The sequence below is a fragment of the Ruditapes philippinarum genome, unplaced genomic scaffold (assembly GCF_026571515.1).
Source record: "Ruditapes philippinarum isolate M1 unplaced genomic scaffold, ASM2657151v2 ctg1891_1_1_1_1, whole genome shotgun sequence".
Taxonomy (NCBI): Eukaryota; Metazoa; Mollusca; class Bivalvia; order Venerida; family Veneridae; genus Ruditapes; species Ruditapes philippinarum.
Window position 1 is genome coordinate 31,786 of NW_026862536.1, and position 19,559 is coordinate 51,344.

Here is a 19,559-nt window from a genome sequence, read left to right on the forward strand (position 1 = left end):
TATTTGTTAATTGTTGTATTTGCGTGTGTTTGTTTTCAGATTTGCATTCCAGTATAACCCAGCTCTACAGCCACGGGCTATCATAGTGTTTGGATGTATAAGTAAATCAGTCACAGATTCTGAGATTAAACAAATGTTGAAAATACTCATGAAGGTAAATTAATCTGTATTTCTTGATTTTTAGCTCACCTGTCACAAAGTGACAGGGTGAGCTTTTGTGATCGCTTTTCGTCCGGCGTCCGTCCGTCGGTCGTCCGTCCGTCTGTCGTCCGTCGTTCGTCCGTAAACTTTTACTTAAAATGACATCTCCTCATAAACCACTAAGCCAATTTCATCCAAACTTCACAGGAATGTTCCTTTGGTGGTCACCTTTAAAAATTGTTCAAAGAATTTAATTCCATGCAGAACTCTGGTTGCCATGGCAACCGAAAGAAAAAACTTTAAATATCTTCTTTTAAAAAACCCTAAGAGCTAGACCTTAGATATTTGGCATGAAACATCTTCTAGTGAGTATCTACCAAGTTTGTTCAAATAAAATCCCTGGGGTCAAAATTGGCCCCGCCCCAGGGGGTCATTGATTTTCCCTATATGCATATAGTAAAAACTTAGAAAATCTTCTTTTAAAGAACCCAAAGAGCAAAAGCCTAGATATTCAGCATGAAACATGTTCTAGTGAGTGTCTACCAAGTTTGTTCAAATAAAAGCCCTGGGGTCAAAATTGGCCCCGCCCCAGGGGGTCATTGATTTTCCCTATATGCATATTGTAAAAACTTAAAAAATCTTCTTTTAAAGAACTCAAAGAGCTAGAGCTAAGATATTTAGCATGAAACATGTTCTAGTGGGTGTCTACCAAGTTTGTTCAAATAAAAGCCCTGGGGTCAAAATTGGCTCCGCCCCGGGGGTCATTGATTTTCCTTATATATGTATAGCAAAATCTTACAAAATCTTCTTTGAAAAAAACCAAATAGCTAGAGTTTAGATATTAAGCATGAAACATGTTCTAGTGAGTGTTTACAAAGTTTGTTGGCAAATAAAAGCCCTGGGGGTCAAAATTGGCCCTGCCCTGGGGTCAAAATTGGTAAAAACTTAAAATAACTTCTTTTAAAAAACCCCCTGCCCTGCTGGAGGGGGGGGGGGGGGGGGGAGGATCATTGTTTTTCTGGGGGTCATTGATTTTCCTTATAATGTGTCTTACATTGAGGTAGCAGTAAAATGCCCTGTAAAAAAAAAATCAAAATTTGATATATTTTTTATAGAATCTTACAGTTAATGGTAATATTTGATATAAGTGAGTATAACACTGAGTGATATATTTCAGGCTTTAGAGTCATTCCAGGATTTGGTTCTTATAGAATCTATAGTGATGTGTTTGACCAGGCTTCAACCCATGCTAAGAGCTGTAAGTTATGTGTTTTTATGTATTTGATCTGTTTAAACCCATATCAAAGAAGAGTGCATTTTAATATCTTATCATCTCATCAGCAGGTGAACGCACCTATTTAAACTATAATGAATAAAAAAAATAAAAAAAATATGATATTGTTATGATATATTATTATGATTTTATAAAAGTTTATAGTCTCGGATGCCTGCTTATGACTGAAATAATGCACAACATTGCAACTGAGGTCTTCCTCCACCAGTAAAGCTGGGAAGTTGCCTGACCTTTACACTGCCAGTGTGACCTAAAATCAAACATCAATCTTTATGTAATATTTATATTACAACATATAGCAAACTCTATGATTTACTTCAGGACTCCCCGATTCACAAGTTTTTGTTCTGGGTAGCTATATCAGTGCTACAGTTAGATGAGGTGTCCCTGTACGCAGCTGGACTGTCTCTGTTAGAGCAGAATTTACACACCCTCGATAATATTGGTATCCTAGAAAATGATGTAAGTTTCTTAATACATGTATAACTTTTTATTCTATATCAGTTAATAACATCTAATAGCTGCTTTTGAAATTGTACCATGTGACAATACAATGTATTCCAATATTGGATGTTGTAGCATCCAATATAATTATCCTGTTTTGGCATTTGGCCTTTTCCATCTTATGTCTATGATTAAAGCTGTTAACGACAAAAGTATCTGAATGAATTTTACATAGAGCATTATAATGTCAAACCATAGCAATATTAAGTTGTGTTAATTTGGATAAAGAATAAACAGGTTATTAAACATTTAAATATATTGATATATATTTGGACTCATATACAGCTTCAGATATCATATTAGACTCCCCTGGTGGCTTGTCCAATATGGTTTCTCCAGCTGTGTACTCTTACAAATATATTCCCATATGGTACAGTTTAATGTTACATAACCTCTAATTATATTGTAAAATGATGTGCATATATCTGTATAGTAGGTGTTTGGATCTTCATAAGTCATGCTTTCACCATTTTAATTGTTTATTTGTTTTGGTAAAGAAAATAAAACAAAAGTAAATTTGTTCCCAAAAAATAATTTTACATAGCATATTTGGAAAAAAAACAACAAATATTATATTATTATAATATCATTCTACAAAAATTTTAAAGTTTATAGATAAAAATCATGTTAATGTTTATGGTATCTTTCATATTTTAGTCATTAGAACGTATCATGATGGAGACAAGGGATCCACTACAATGGCATTTTAAACAACTTGACCATGCCATGGGGCTCAGTTTTAAGGCCAACTTTAACTTTGCTCTTGTTGGACATCTGTTAAAAGGTTTGTCTTTAATCCTAGTATTCACAATTTAAACTTTAAATATCTTTTAAAGTCATGATAGTTGTGTTATTAGTACTTTAATCATAAATTTTATATTTATTTTGAATTGCTAATTGTTAATTGTCTTATGCTTGATTTTTTGTTTCCCTTTTATTTTGGTCGCTTCTTGTTTGAAATTGATTGTTTACTGAAAAAATTTGATTGTAAATCTTTACTGTTTGTCTCCAATGATGCATTATTCATCATGTGACTTTAATAGTTGATTTATTTAGTGTTATCTTTGAAGATGGATTATTTGCGGAAATTATCTGTTATTTATGCACTAGTCAATTAAAACTATGTCTACTTGCCTTGGGTAAGGTTGGAAGAAATGAGTCATGAATGGTGTGTCTGTCATTTGGGGCTTAGTTTGCAATGCTTGGCTTTAAGAGGATTTTTTTGCCATCTGTCTGTAGAGGGCAGTTACTTTACTAGGGGTTTAAAATCAATAAGTCAGAGTCCTTGCTTTTCCACAGGGTGGTGGGGCTATGGTTACATTTGACTAGTGCATTACTAATTGTTAACAAATTGTTTGATTTTATTGGTTTATTGTTTAATACTTTAAGGATTCCGACATCCTATCCAGACAACTGTATCTCGTACCATACGTGTTCTACATCATTTATTGGCCATCACTAGTAAACCATTAGGAAGGTGAGTCACTGAGTCTGCATATGTATCTATGTATGTATTAAGTTTAACTTATATTGTTGCACTATAATGTAAAAAGGGGAAACAATTTTATTACTTTAGGAACAGTGAATTTATCATTGATGTTATTTCTAAACTACATGTACATTGTATGGTGTAGAAGTTTTATAAAGTTTAAAAGTTAGGAGAACTTCTGACTTTCTTAGAACTTTCAACAAGTAGATCTTAACATTGTGGTTTGAATTTTTATCTCAGGGATAAGTTTGAAGTAAATCCACAGACGGTGCCATACCTAGCGGCTTTAGTGTCGGTATCTGAGGAGGTGAGGAGTCGATGTCACTTAAAACACAGAACTAGTCAGTATATGATGACAGACTCGCCCTCCAGTGACAGTCTTAGTGCTGAGATGTCCCAGACTGTGTCAAACACTGCTAACCAGGGTATGTTTCTTAGCCATTCTTCACATAACACGAAGATCTGTACATTATTGTTAAGTATGAAATATATAAACTGATTTTCATAGAAGTGAAGTGTCTAGTTGCAGAAAATATAAATTAAAATTAATGATCTTTCTCTTAGAAATCGTAGATTTTTTTTTAAAGTTATGTTTGATATTGATAGATATATTTGCAGGTATGACTGGAGCCCCATCAAATGTATCTGTATCAACAACCAGTAACGGAACCATGTCATCTGCTACAAGTATATCCCAGGCACATAGTTCAAGTTCCGTGTCTACAGCCGCTTCAGCCTCCTCTGGCTCCAGTACCAGTGTTGCAGCCACACCACCGCCAACTCCGGCATCCCCAGCTGCCCCACAAACGCCGGTACCCACAACCCCTACACCTACAACCCCAGCATCAACAGCTGGTAGTCAGTCCCAGTCACCACCATCTAGTGGAGGTCCTATCAGACAGAAATCATGGGAACTCTTGGACCAACAGGCAATGACAGCGGCCAAAAAAGCAACATCTGTTCCTCACCAAATACAAAATGCAGCTGCAAATGTTGCAGTATGTAGTTACTCTTATTAATTGATATATAATGATTTCATTAGAGGGGTGCGAGCTTATCAATGTTAGAAAATTCAATGCATTATTTTATTTGATAAAAACTTTTTTTTGACCTTTGAAGGAAATAGAATAGGCCCAAAGCTTCATGATTGGCATAATAACATTCATATATAATTTATTTTGAAGAATTATTTTGGTGGAACATACATTTTATTCTTTTTGAATATATATATGGATATAAAAAACCTTTTTGATAGGAATATATTGTATTTATAACAGCAAAGTAACAGTGCTAAGGTATGGCGAAGTTTGGACAACGAGACCAATGCTGCAGCTGGCACGGGTGCTGGTGCTGTTTTACCAAGTAGACCACCTCTGTTCAAGACACGGAGCAGCTCCATGCCTGTTCCAGGTACAAAGAAAATGGACAGTGGGAAATCTCAGAGTCGTCCTGTACGTGGATCTGTCTCTAATGAGAACAATATATTACTGGATCCGGAGGTGCTTACAGATTATCCTACACAAGTGCTTGTATTGACTGTACTGGTGAGTCTCATTTATAAATTATGTATACATTTATACAAGTTACTGATCATTTTCCTAATTGATCTCACAGAGTGAAAAATATATTCATAAATGGAGGATATTCTGTCTGCTTTTATGAAGTGAAATTATTTTTTTTCAGTTTAAATGAATTAACTTTGTTAAGCAAGTGATGGATTTGTAGCAAGGGGTAAAAGTGTAATTTTCAGGGTATATTTGATTCTCGTTAGTTTGTTTGTAATGATTTGTATGGTTTATGTTCATGATTTCAGGCAACTCTTGTAAGAAACACAACAGACGAGAATGAGGCACGGATATTGTACGAGTACTTGGCTGAGGCCTCCGTTGTCTTCCCTAAAGTGTTCCCTGTCATGTAAGTTTACATTTTTATATACTCTTTCTTCATTCGCACTTTATATTTTTTGCAGGGGAGTCTTAGAATAGTGAATTGAATATGGAGTTTTAGACATTATGTACAGCAGTTTCACACTCTTAACAAGTTTATTTATTTCTTGAATATTTTGACTTCTCCTTAGCACACCATAGGTCAGAAATCAAGTTCTATGTAAGTATAATGTTCATTTGCATATACAAAAAAAAATGTTTTTCTTACTCGGGTGCCCCTTTGTGCCTGAAATGATGTACAGAGGGGCACCTTAGGTTGTCCTCCACAAGTTAAGCTGGAAAGTTGCCATATGACCTCTACTGTGTTGGTACGATATAAAACCCAACAAAAAAGAAAGAAAATATGAGATAAGATACTGGAATGTATTCTTCTTGTTCTATTTACAGTCATAGTTTAATGGATGCGAAGATCAACAATGTGTTGAACCTATGTCATGATCAGGCTATCCTGAATGCAGTACAATGTATTATACAGAATATGATCGCATGTGAGGATGCCTCACAACAACAACTCTCTTATCTCATGAGTAAGTCTACATTTTTATCTCATCACACCATACATTTATATATCGTCCATGTTGTCCGGTCTCTATGTCTACACAATAAAACATACATATGACAGTATTTTGTGTGTATGTATGCTTATTGTGTAATCATTTATCACTATATTGTGTGTTATTTAATCAGCGACGTTAAATACTAAGATTTCATTTTTCGTTGATATTGTTCATGACTTGATAGACATTATTAGTTCATCACATTGATATAATGTGAAATATAAGAAATAAAAAGAGATAGAAGTATACCAGTAGTATGGGAAATTGTGATGAAAATTTAATTGCTCTTTCTGAACATTTATTAAAATTATTTAAGAATTCAGCATGGTTTGCAAGGCATATACATATAGATGTATATATTGAAATTAATCTATTTCATGTTTCATTTTTAAATTTTGATTAAAGACAGAAATGATTTGTTAATTGTAATATTACACAAAAAATATTAAATAGGCATTTTATTTTATAACTACATTTTACCTTTAGAGCTTCATCGGATGTAGACTATTTTACAGAAGTTTTTGAAGAATATTTTAAAGAGTACAAAATCTGTGCCCCTGTAACTCTGTAGCATTTTCCTACAAACACAATAACTAGTTTATGAATCATCCTAGTACTAGACATTCTAACTTGTTTCCTTTTTTCATAAAAACAGGTTTGATTTACTTTACCAGTAACATGTATGAATATTGTGTGGTAGATAAAATTGTTTTTTCTTTTTTTTTCTTATTTCTTGTCTGATTTTTTTCTAGTAGTTTTTTGGTATTGTATGATTTTGATATTAATACATTGATTTTGTTTCTGGGGCAGAAGGGTGGGAGAGGGTTTTTACAGGTACACTTTTAGTCAAAAAACTTGAAAGAAAGACAGAAAAAAACCTATTTGTTTAAGATTTTCGTTTGTCCTTGTACATAGCCTGAATTTTTCTGCTCAAATGAAATATATAAAAGGTTGTTAGACTTTCAAAAAGTTCTGGTATTGTGGAAAGATCGCACAACTTAAGTCTGTAGGTCCACTGGAGAATAATTATTATTGTACACACATGTCTTATCAGCTAAACATTTAAGTATTGTAATTTTATGGGAAGTCAGATATTATAATTTGATGTCAGACATGGGAACATGTTTACTGTTAAGATGGCATTAGAATTATCCTTAACTCTGTTTTGATATATTCTTTTCATGTGGATTTTAAAACTGTATAAGCGGCTTCACTAGGTACAGTTACATACTTGGTTCTGTACACATATATATCTGTTACTTTTATGAAAAGTCCCGCATTAAGTTTTGATATGGTAAAAACATTAAAGATCATTACTTTATCATGTATCAGCTTTAGAAAGAAATTTAAAAATCTTGTTATGTTGGGAACCTGAGTTTGTTTAGTATACCAGATCAAACAGCTTCAAATCTAATAGATCTGGTACATGTATTGCTGGTAGCTTTCTGAACTTTGATAAAATACAATGTATGTGTACTATTTCTGTAAGCAAAAAATTTGTAATGTTTGTTTTGTCTGTCAAAATATGTTTAAATAACTTTTTTTTACCATGAGAAATGCATGAATCATTTTATACATTTCAATTGACTATAAGCATTGAACAAAACAATATTTGACACTGAAAGCATTAAATAAAAAGGGAAAAAGAAAGGAAATTATGATTTAATTCATCCTTAAGTATAGATAAAAGTACAGACTGGAGTATATTCATAGATGTTAATAAGTAAACACCTATTTTTATGCATATGGTTTTTACTTATGATAATTATTGTATTATTACATTTTATTCTAAACTGTTATAACCTGGGTTAATTTTATACTTAACTAGTTGGATGTGTGCATAAATGTATGGTGTGCCTGTTGTCTGACCCCTTAGTTCATTACTTTCTGTCAGGTAGTCCCGCAAGTGATCCCCTAGAAGAATATGGTGACCATGACCTTATAGAGCTCTTCCATCTATGTTCACAGTGACTCTAGGGGTAAGGACTCCATTTATACACAAATCTAATACAACAAACAAGCAAATCTAATCTTAATTATATATGAACAAATCTAATTATTTTTAAGTCAGCATTGATGTAATCGAGTTTTAACCGCATAAAAAAATGTTTTAACAAGAAAAAATGATACAGTCTTGAAAATGTTTATTATGAAAATCTTGACGCATTTTGTGATAACAGCAGAGCTTTTTAAAGTAACTTAAGTATATGTAATAATGTATTGATCATGCTGTTTTGCATCCATTTGTACATCAAATTATAATTGCTTGAATAATGCTCTACTTTTTACCATTTTTTTAATAAATACAAAAAAAAGGAAATCTTCAAAAAGCAATGTTTTTTTTGTCATAACTCTGAGCAAAAGGTGAAATAAGACAGGAAAAAAAAGTTTAAAAAAATGCAGTGTCTTTAAAATTATTTCTGCCATGGCATTTATTTGCGAAGGTTGTTAACAAGTAACAAAGTTCTACTTGTTGCCATGGAAAGTTACATATGAAAATAATAATTACTATATTTGTCAACAGAGGTTTCTGTAATTTACCAAGCCTTCAAACTTTTTATTGCTTTGAAAAACAAACACAGCTTTATACTTTATTAGAATTGTACATGTACTTCCAAACATATATGTAATCATGTACTTTATGAAATAAGAGTGTTATCTTTCTAAGGCAAGCAAACAAAAAATATTTTGACACCTTTTTCATGCTCCAAGAAAGAACTGTTCATTTTTTCACAGCTAAATTTGTATATTGGTTTTGAACAATTTTCAGTCAGAATTTTCTATTGTTATTTTCAATAAAAAGCTGAACAAAAGTCGGTACATAGCTTAACATAGATCTCTATACATGTACTTGTAGCATATAGAGGACATTCTGGCCACTAACACGCTCAAAAAGTTAAACAAAAGTTTAACGACAAGCTTTATATTTTGATGAAAGATTTATGTTTTCAGGTTAATCATTTTTATGAGAGATAATGAATTATCATGATCAGTACATTATAACATGTCAGTGTCCTGTCAAGATAATAATGTCTACAACATGCAACAGCTATTCCTTAAACCCCTAGTGTTACACTCTCTATCTATCTCTCCCACTCTCTCTCTATCACACATACATCATTGTATAGCATGCTCTCTGTTGTTTATTATTAAGGTAGTCCTGTATATTGACCATTTGTCATCTCTTTACAGTACAAAAATACAAAACAGCGAACATTCTATCCCTTAACCTGTTAGATTTTCATAAATGGATTTGTCCAGATTTTTGGACCAGTTTATTATCAATTTGGGTGATATCAGAATTGTCTGACTAGAATTATCAAATGTTTTAACATACTACATATTTTCTGGATATTGTTCTGGACACTCGTTCTTTTATGATTTATATTATATAAATGTTTTGAAAGAGAAAGTACCTTAAAATAAGATTTACTGTTGATATACAGAACTACCTTAATGTTATCAGATTCATGTACACAGTGTTGTGTTATATATATTGTACTGTCACTAACCAGAAATTATTGCATCTTGTGTAGAAAATTATGACATTCTAACAATATAATCCTGACATTTGATGTTAACTTTAACTTGTAATTTTACATTTGCAGAGTGAAATCTCGGGTTACATACCTTCTTTACCTTTGCCATACCAAGTAGCATTGCATTGTATTTCCTATAGTATAATGCAATTCAATCTTGTTGTTTCCTTAATGTCAGGCATTTGATTGACAAACTATTTACAGATTGCATATGAAAGTTGGTTTGTGCGATGGTATCCTGTAATATCTTAACTGTATTATATGTCTCATATTGAGTCAATCATTTCTAATATTGCACAAATATTTGGTACCAAGCAGCTTGCAATCAGAGACCACTCCTACATTGTAACCATACTAGTCAATTTATTGTAGTGAATGTATTTAGGGAATCTGTGTAAATATTTGTGGGTTTAAATCAAACTCCTCAGTTTAATGTGAAAGTCTTACTTGATATGCAAATTTTATTTTAGAAATCATTTGTCAAGGCTGCTTTGGCGGCTACAAAATCTACCCATGTGACCAGTGCAGACCAAGATAATGTACGCATGTTCCTAACATCTGTCTCAGCTCATGGTCTGCACTGTTCACTGTTCAGTCACTACATAAAAAATATTTGAATGTTCTTGTCTGGAACAAAATAACCTATAAGCATGTAGCAATAAGTTATATATACTCGTGTCAAAAACTGGCTCGGCCCTTGATGTAGCACTTTTAGTTAATGAGAATCAAAATGTTTTGTAAGTCTTCTTTTTTCAGAAATTCAGAAACTGCATGACCATGTTGTGTGGTATTTGGCATGCTGCATTGCCTGGTTCTTTTGAGGTCAAAAGTGTCTCCACTTAGGAGATTACATTCATATAACATTTTATAGGATGATAACTATTATAAATATTCTCCTGATACAGATAGAATTCCAAACTTATAGTATTTAGCATTTAAGTGAGATTCAACAATTACATAAATAATACCATTGGATCACCAATGGCCCGTCCCAAGGGTAACTTCTGTTATATACCTACATGTGAAAAGATTTTTAAAAAAATGTTTACCCTATGAAACTAAATGTCTCAAATGTTAGATGTAGCAATGTCCAGACAGAAGTTATTTAAGTCTGGAGACCAAAATAGCTTTGTTCTTGAGAACTTTCGATTTTCTTAGTTGAGTGATAATAAGCACGTTTTGGCTTTTGTTTAATCACTGAAACAGTGTGACAAATTTTATATATTTAAACTATGCATGTATAGACAATTTGTATAAAGTTTATTTTAATCTTGATGAAGCAGTAATAAGGACTTGAGTAAACCTATGATCTTATAAATGGACTTGTCCAATCTAATATTGGCGTGTCATACATAAAAGGTCTGTTTTCGTCTTGTTTGGGTTTGAACTTTTTGTGCCCCCACTATAAGGGATGGGGGGCATGTAGACTTGCCCTTGTTTATTCAATATTGACTACTGTGTCACATGTTTTATGAATGTACCTGTAGACTTCTAGTCAGTCATGTATTTATGTTTTATACATTTTCGTTAGAACAATTTAAGTGTTTTATTGTGTATCTCTACCTCTACTCAAGTATATGTCTCTATGTTGAACTCTATGTTTGCCTAAATGTTTCTGCTCAAAATCTTTCTCTTATATCTGGCGAGTTGTCTATTCTCATATATTACATCATGTATTATACATATATTTGCCAGTGGATGTTTTGTCATTTATATACTAATGACAAGCTATCATATCTGTAAGCAGATTCTCTAATGCATTTATTTCATCTTCAATGTCTGATCAAATTTGAACCTAGTTTCATTTTCAATGTCTGATCAAATTTGAACCTGATTTAATCTTCAATGTCTGATCAAATTTGAACCTGGTGTAATTATCAATGTCTGATCAAATTTGAACCTGGTTTCATTCTTCAATGTCTGATCAAATTTGAACCTGATGTAATTCTTCAATGTCTGATCAAATTTGAACCTGATGTATTCTTCAATGTCTGATCAAATTTGAACCTGATGTATTCTTCAATGTCTGCTGGTCAGATTGCAACTAGGGTATATCCTTTATTAAATCTACTCTAATTAAAACCTCTTGTCCCTTATCAGCTCTTTAACTCTTTTACATTATAATCATCTGTCCATGGTTATACATGGTTAACTGGGAGTTTCTAATACCTTGTAATTAATGTCTGTGAGTCCACCAAACATATAAACTAAATAGCCACTAGAGCTAAAAATAGAAAAAAAAGTCTTTAAAAATCATCCCCTGAACTTTTGTACAATATTTAATGAAGTTTAAGTATAGGTTTGGTCACATCAACATTGATATGACATCTAATGATTTTACATTCTATTTGTTGATGATGACCTCAGATGACCCACCATGAATCATTTCAAACACAAGTAGGTGGCAACTTTCTTTAAGCTAGCTGGATGGTCTCTTCAAATAAAAGAATGTTGATGCAGATCCAGCCAAAAACCATAAGGGGCAATTGATTTTATATCAGTTAGCTTGACCAAATCACAGAAAATTCTGCATAATTATACCACATTTATAATTATTAGTTTGATGCAATATCTTGTAAGCCTTTCTCAAATGCTTTCTAGTTATTATTGCACCATTTATACAGCATATATATATATATTTCAGCATCAATTTCTATAATTATGTGATGTGAATGTTAAATTTGCTTGCTGAATTTCTGTACAACAGCATCTCAAAATAAGAACAAAGTGCATGTCTTATAATGTTGCTTAACTTTATCTGAAGTTTTCAATTCAAGTTATGCGTGTCTCTTATGCATTAGAAATATATATATACAAAATGTATATATATATTTATAAACTCAGGTTATATTTGAGTTTTAGTGCAACAAGTTCAGTATTTTACCTGTGTCAGGTTTTTTTTATGAATAGTAACAATAAAAGGGGTGGGGACCGTGGGGTATTGTAATATAATGCATATGTACCTCAATGATCTTTATGATATTACTGGTCAGAGAGATAACTCCGACGCATAGATAACCCCGACACTTGATAAATATAATTGTTTTAGCTTTGTTTTTCAACAAACAAGCACATGATCATCTAATAGTATAGGAACAGGACAGAATGTGATGATTTGTTATAATTTGGTAAACTTTTTAATGTTTTTTAAATAACCTAAACATTTTGTAGGCAAAAACTGCTTCAAAACGTTCTTTTTACTAAATTACAATAAGGTAGTTAGAAATGTATTGACCACAGGCCACTGACTTGGGCAAGATTTTTGAAAAATTGTTTAAATATTAACAAAAAATAGATAAACCATATAAGATGTAAAAATTAATTATTGGTGCTGATTTTCCAGTAATTTTTTAATTGAACATTTAAGTGTCGACTTTATCTACTGTTGTGGGGTAAAAAGACCATGTTTTGTATACCTCATTCAAGACCTTAAAGAAGTACCAGATTCCATTTTCATACATAATTTTCGTAGTGTAATGTAAAGTTTTTGAACTGAACTTTGTTTAGGTTGTTCAATATTTAAAATATACTGGAAGATAATTTATATATTGCAAAAAATATGTGATTTAGTGTCGGAGTTATCTCTCCAACCAGTACAGGAAACTGCTTTTTCTAAAAATAGGAAAATCATGTCACATTTAATAATGGAATAGTCATGTCCCATCTAGTAATTGAATAATCATGTCACATCCACTGATGAAAGTATCAGGTCATTTTCTAGTAATGGAATAATGATATCACATCTAATAATTAAATAATCATTTCACATCAAATGATAAAATTGTCATGTCACATCTTATAACCTCATGTCACATGTTATATATCATATCTAAATGTAGAATAATCATGCCACAAAGTCATCATATCACATTTTCTCATATTCAGATGCTGTATTGAATTAAGGTTACCAGTATGTTTCAAATGATGAGCATTGCATGTATGCATCAGAATTCATGATTTTATAGAAATAAAATTAAATTTAAACAATGTCCTTCACTTTTACATTATTGCTTTTCTTTTTCAGATAAATTGCTTATAAACAGGTTTCTTTATAATTAAATCATTATTTTCACATTTTTCATATATATGGAAGAATGCTAAAAATTGTTTTTGTTTCATACATTTTGTGAAGTTTAAAATAGATAAGAGTATATATGAAGTGTTAGGCAGTTTTTATCTAATATCTTATAATGCCCATGTTCATTTTACTGTTAACCTGATATTTTAGGTCAACTTTTATACAATGCAGGTACATCTTTTTCATCGCATTCCATAATGTAAAATGTGTGATAAATCATTAATGTAATTATGTTTCTTTGGCAAGTTAATGATTCTTTGGCATAGTTTATGTTTCTTTTGCATAGTTAATGTTTCTTTGGCATAGACAATGTTTCTTTGGCAAGTTAATGATTCTTTGGCATAGTTTGTTTCTTTGACATAGTTAATGTTAATCTTTGGTATATTAAATGTTTCTTTGAAAAAATTAATGTGTCTTTGTGGCAAAGTTATTGTTTCTTTGGTGTACTTTATCTTGATTTGGTATAATAAAATGTTACTTTGGTATAATTAGTATTTCTTTTTTATAGTTATAAGCTTACAAATGTCAAATTATACAAATGCTCAAATCAAAGTTTCAAACCGCCTGTGACAGACATTTTGGTAATTGGCTTTTCTTAACTGTTTGTATAATTTGACTGTAGCCATTCTTGGGTTGTGAATTAGTCGGTGAAAGAGTGTCAAGCATTTGAGACACAAATCGTTATATTAAGTTTATGTTTTTCTTACTTTGCAGGTATAGGATTTGGTGGACTGTGGAGATTTGCTGGAACATTTACAAAGGTAAAAATTCTTGATTAGTCACGCTTTATACATAGTAAAAAGCTCTCTCAATCAATACGTAAAGTTGTATACCTACTATTTGACCCTTACAGTATCTGCTTAGCTGGAAATGTTACAAAATAAATAGAATTTTTCTTTATCAGTAAAGTTGTATACCAAACAGTCTCTGCTTAGTTAGAAGTGTCAGACAATAAACACAACTTTTAGCTGGTATTTCTATACTTTGATTTCTTAACTAAGTAAATATTGGTAATTATTGTCTTTCAGTCACCACAGAGCAGTGACACAGCAGAATTGTTTGTGAACTGTTTAGAGGCCATGATGGTAGAGACTTGTCTCCCTGGTGACGACCTTGACATTCTTAACCCGTACCCAAGTTCACTGGGAATTTCTTCAAATCTCAACCTTTCAAGCTCCATGTCTAGCCTCAGTGTGGGCAGCATGCACTCCCCTACAGACAAAGATAATGACAAGAACGGGTCCGGAGCTAATGGTGCTCGGATCAGACATGGATCTGCTAATAATGTTTCTAGTAAAAACAGGGCTGGTAGTTTCAAGCGGAAGGACAGTAAGAAAAAGATTGACAGCCTAGATTAGTTGAATCTTGGTTCAAAGAACAGTCTAAACTGACTTGAATCTTGGTTCAAGATAACAAAATTCTTCATACACTGGATTTAACAACAACAAAAAACCGTTACGTTAAAAAAAGTTTTACTGGAACATAAGTTGTGATAATGTTAGATATTATTGATGTGTTTGATTTATGAATTATATGTTGTTACACAGAACACATCATCTTATTAGTTATAAAAAAGACTTTAGCTTTATATTCATATAGGTAAACTTCAGTATTTTTGAAGTTATCTTTAAAACTTACATAATTTAGAGATCTGCTTTTAATACATCTTCATTGTATCTGTAATGAAATAACTTCATTTAGTTTTACTCCTTGATTTTTTACAGAGATAATTATTTGTCTGTGCCACTGTGCCATCTTGAATACTAGTATTTTAGATGGAATTCCCTTTATTCAAGAGTGGACATTCCAAAATGAAAGCAATGCAAGTCCATTGAACACATAAAATTGAAGCAACGTTAATTAAGATATGTTAATTATTCTGTATTTTACCTGAATAAAATTTGTTTTACATTTATATTACAATTGGGAGATGATATGCTCCTCGACAGCTGGATGCCCTGATTATTTTAAACTGTGTACTCTTACAGTTTTCTTTGACTGCTAAAATTGGTTATTTATTACTGACAATTACTGTGTAACATGATTTTGAAACAAGGTTATAAGCTTAAATAATGTTGATCTTACTTGTAGTAAAAAAACAAGTCATTGCCAATCTGTAGTGAAGTTTGCCTACTGATTTTTTCCCCTATTGTTTTGTTTAAGAACATTTGAATATTTTATTAAATATTGGACTTTGTGTTTATATATAAATATTGTGTCTCTGATGAGATATGAATATTGTTGTTAAGATGTGAGACATATTTTGTTAATGTGTATATAAGAAAAGGAACAGTTTCTAGTCCCGTATTATTATAATTTTGTGTATTATATATTGTTACATTATTTATTGCTTGCATAATTCTCATCCCCCAGCTTCATTATTTCAGCATATAATGTATAGTACTTTCCCAAAAAAATGTCTTTATGACATATATGTTATCAGCTAAATTATCATTTCTCTGTATATCAAGTGTTTAATTTTTTCTCGCTAGTTTTTGTTGTGATCATGAGTACCTGCCCATAATGTTTTCAACGTTTTATTATGGAGCCCCCTCCCCATGTGTCTGGATTGTGACATTGTAACTATAGCGATGTTATGAATCAGTGAGTCGAGTATCCAGTGGTTGTAATTATCTTTTTATCACTGTGTTAATATAAGGACATGTGTTAATATTAGGACATTTGTGTTTAAATTGGGATATGTGTTTTAATATTAAGACATATGTGTGTTAAAATTGGGATATGTGTTTTAATACTAAGACATGTGTGTTAAAATTGGGATATGTGTGTTAAAATTGGGACATATGTGTTAAAATTGGGACATGTGTTTATATATGGACATATGTTATTATCAAAACATTTGTGTTGAAATAAGGACATATGTGTTAATATTAGGGCATATGTTACTAATATTAGGATGTGTGTTAAAATTAGTACACACATGTATGTGTTAATATTAGAACATTTGATGTCAGCTTTGATGAAATAGAGATAATGTTATTGCCAAAGTTGTTTATTGAGCCATTGTTATTTATTTCATGAAAGGATTTAGTTGTGAAAGTCTTTGTATTTATTTCATTTTTCAAGAGTACAGATTGTTAAATTATTTACACAACACTGTTTGCTACCATTTAAATACTAGAATAATTGAATATGTTGGCATCATATTTATGAAATTTTTTATCAGATTTGTGTCCAATTAAAATGAAAACCATTTAGTTATTTATCAAATGAAGAACTTTCCAGTTATGTAACTGGCTGTAACAAATCAAGTAGTGTTGCTGGTTTGTAGATGATAAAGATGATAGTCATCCAATAATAAGTTGGACTGGTTAAAATTCTCTGGAAAACTTGATACTAAATGTCTTCATCATTCTATATATCTTCAGTACCTTTATATCTTCCTATTTCTTAATTACTGACATTCATCTGCAAGCTTGGTCCTCAAAAGGAATTCATATAACTGGCTTTTATTTCCAAGAACAGGTCAAAATCAAATGGTTCAAATTATATGATGTCATTGATGACATCACTTGTTGTATGACTTGTCATAAGAAATTCATTTTGTGTAAAAGTTCGGGGTGTTTCTTACCAGTAACTGGAATAAAGGATGTCCGTAAAAAACATTGTTTACTATTCTTCATTGGTCAAGTTAAAGGACTCCCCTAAGGTTTAAAAGCCTAAAAACATAACATTTGAATTTCTTACATAAATGAGCTGGGGCACTTTAAACAGAAATATATGCAAAGATAGTAAGAAATATAAAGGCTTTTCATTCTGGGTCATTTTTTACAATTTGAATAACTATTCTGGAATAACGAAGTGCGCAAATGAAATTTTGTACAAAGATTAGTGGTTTAAATGTACAACAAATGGTACATTTATCTGGAAAAAAACATTTTCAGTCCCATTATGTCAAAGAACCTCAGTGGAGTCCCTTTAAGATTAAATTAGAATATTTTTTTTAAATGAATACACCATATATATGTAAAGCATTGTCACTATTCATTAGAAAGATTTTATATTATTACGATACCAGTCTGGCTTTTTATTTAATGAATATCATTAACATATACATGCCAATACAAATTATCTGTAAAAAACAAATCACATTACATAGATCATTTCTCCTAACAAAAGGTAGTTTAAATATGCACTTTAATTAATTGTTAATAAGGGAAATATCCCACATACTCAAAACTAGTTTCAACTTAAATCTCTCCATCAGAACATTCATATCTGTCAGAATTGCTGTATATTATCTTTTGGACTTGTGTGTATAATTTAGCTGTATATTTCTGTAAGGCTGTAAAAGAACAAGGTTTTATTACAGAATGTGTGTTTTATCTCGATGGACATACGAGCCTCATTCTGGTATTGCCATAAATTCTTATTATCGTAAATATATGTAACTTGCATTGTCTTTCAGTTTTCAATATTTGAATATGTTGCGTAGTCGAGTATTTTTTTGTGTCCAGTCGTATTGTAATGCTTCACTATAAAGATGTAGATGTACATATAAATATTATATGATTTTATCTGGAGAGACTTACAGTACAGAAAGTTTGGTGTCTATTACCAAGATTTCACATGGACTTAAAAATATATGATACAATAAACAGACCTTAGAATCTCATTGATGTTTAACTATCGGATAAAAACTATTGTAAACAGAATACAAATGTATTTTGAGTTCACCATCATCATAAGAGTGTGGGAGCATATTTTAATGTTCGTTATAATGGATTATGGTGATTGATACTCGGAAGGAAACATAAAAAAGGAAAGAAACCTGATCAAGACCTGTATTTTCTTGTATGATTTTTTAGGTTTATTTTTGTGAATATGATTAATTAGATAAAGCTCCAGTTTCTATGGTGATGGTGAACACTAGAGCCAGTATATTAATATTAATGTCTAATCTATGAGCAGGTGTACATAACTTACCACATCATTATAACAAGTATTTTTATTTGGTTGTAATTATTATTATTTTGCCTACAGATAAAGTTGTTGTCTTGCATTTAGTGCTGTTGTAATTGAACTGTTGATGTTGCAACTTGTGCTATATTGTGATCAGAGTCGAAAAAAAGTATTTAAAAAGGTGAATGTATATCTGTGTTCTCTTTTCTGTTCCCTATCCTATACCATATGTATAGAATAAAATCATACTGTTGGTTAATACAGATGATCAACTACAAATTACTGTGATGTATGAAAGACAAGTGGTTTTAAGAATATGCCCTGTGTTTACTATAATAATAATGTGGTGAATAGCACCTCATGTATTCCTTAACATCTTGAGCTGAAATATTGCCATGGCGTTTCTTGAGTGAATTAAATTAACAGAAGTTAAATAATATCCGTGTGATCATTTTCAAGTTATTTTCTCTGTGAAATCCTGCTTTTTTGAAATGTTCAGGTAATTTGAATTGGTAAAAAGATTAAAAAGATTGACTATTATAATGACTGACCAATAATTGACGGTGGAAAGTGTTTATGATCAATTACAAAAAAATTACGTCCCTGAACAGATGCAAATATACATGTGTACAATGTACTGTACGCTCAATATATTATTTCACACTTTAAAGGATTTCTTGCAAATTGATGGAATGTCCATGTACTGAGAGGTACCTGGGGTCATCCTCTAATAGCAATGATGGAATGTCCCTGTACTGAAGGGCACCTGGGATCATCCTCTACTAGCATTGATGGAATGTCCCGTACTGATGGGTACCTGGTGTCATCCTCCATAATGTATGATGGATTGTCACTGTACTGAAGGGTACCTTGGGCCATCCTCTACTAGCAATGATGGAATGTCCCTGTACTGAAGGGTACCTGGGGTCATCCTCTATTATTTATGATGGAATGTCCCTGTACTAAAGGGTACCTGGGGTCATCCTCTTATTATGTATGATGGAATGTCTCCGTACTGAATGGTACCTGGTGTCATCCTCCACTAGCAATGATGGAATGTCCCTGTACTGAATGGCAACTAGGATCAT

The 19,559-nt window shown here is 31.7% G+C and overlaps 1 protein-coding gene across 5 annotated transcripts in view; it reads left to right on the forward strand.

Annotated features, from left to right (window-relative positions):
* The window catches only part of LOC132719396 (neurofibromin-like), a 38,183-nt gene extending 20,966 nt beyond the window's left edge, over positions 1-17,217 (forward strand). For 3 of the 5 annotated variants that reach the window (XM_060703158.1, XM_060703159.1, XM_060703157.1), the window contains exons 25-36: positions 40-154; positions 1,319-1,399; positions 1,757-1,897; positions 2,597-2,723; positions 3,329-3,416; positions 3,669-3,853; positions 4,047-4,426; positions 4,706-4,972; positions 5,242-5,342; positions 5,762-5,901; positions 14,263-14,309; positions 14,577-17,217. In XM_060703158.1, the coding sequence (XP_060559141.1) occupies positions 40-154; positions 1,319-1,399; positions 1,757-1,897; positions 2,597-2,723; positions 3,329-3,416; positions 3,669-3,853; positions 4,047-4,426; positions 4,706-4,972; positions 5,242-5,342; positions 5,762-5,901; positions 14,263-14,309; positions 14,577-14,906 (2,002 nt within the window). In that variant the 3' untranslated portion in view covers positions 14,907-17,217. Of the gene's footprint in view, positions 1-39; positions 155-1,318; positions 1,400-1,756; positions 1,898-2,596; positions 2,724-3,328; positions 3,417-3,668; positions 3,854-4,046; positions 4,427-4,705; positions 4,973-5,241; positions 5,343-5,761; positions 5,902-7,825; positions 7,911-13,494; positions 13,514-14,262; positions 14,310-14,576 lie in introns of all 5 variants that reach the window. The other 2 variants (XR_009624220.1, XR_009624219.1) reach the window with 2 other exon arrangements.
* Positions 17,218-19,559: the final 2,342 nt, after the last annotated feature.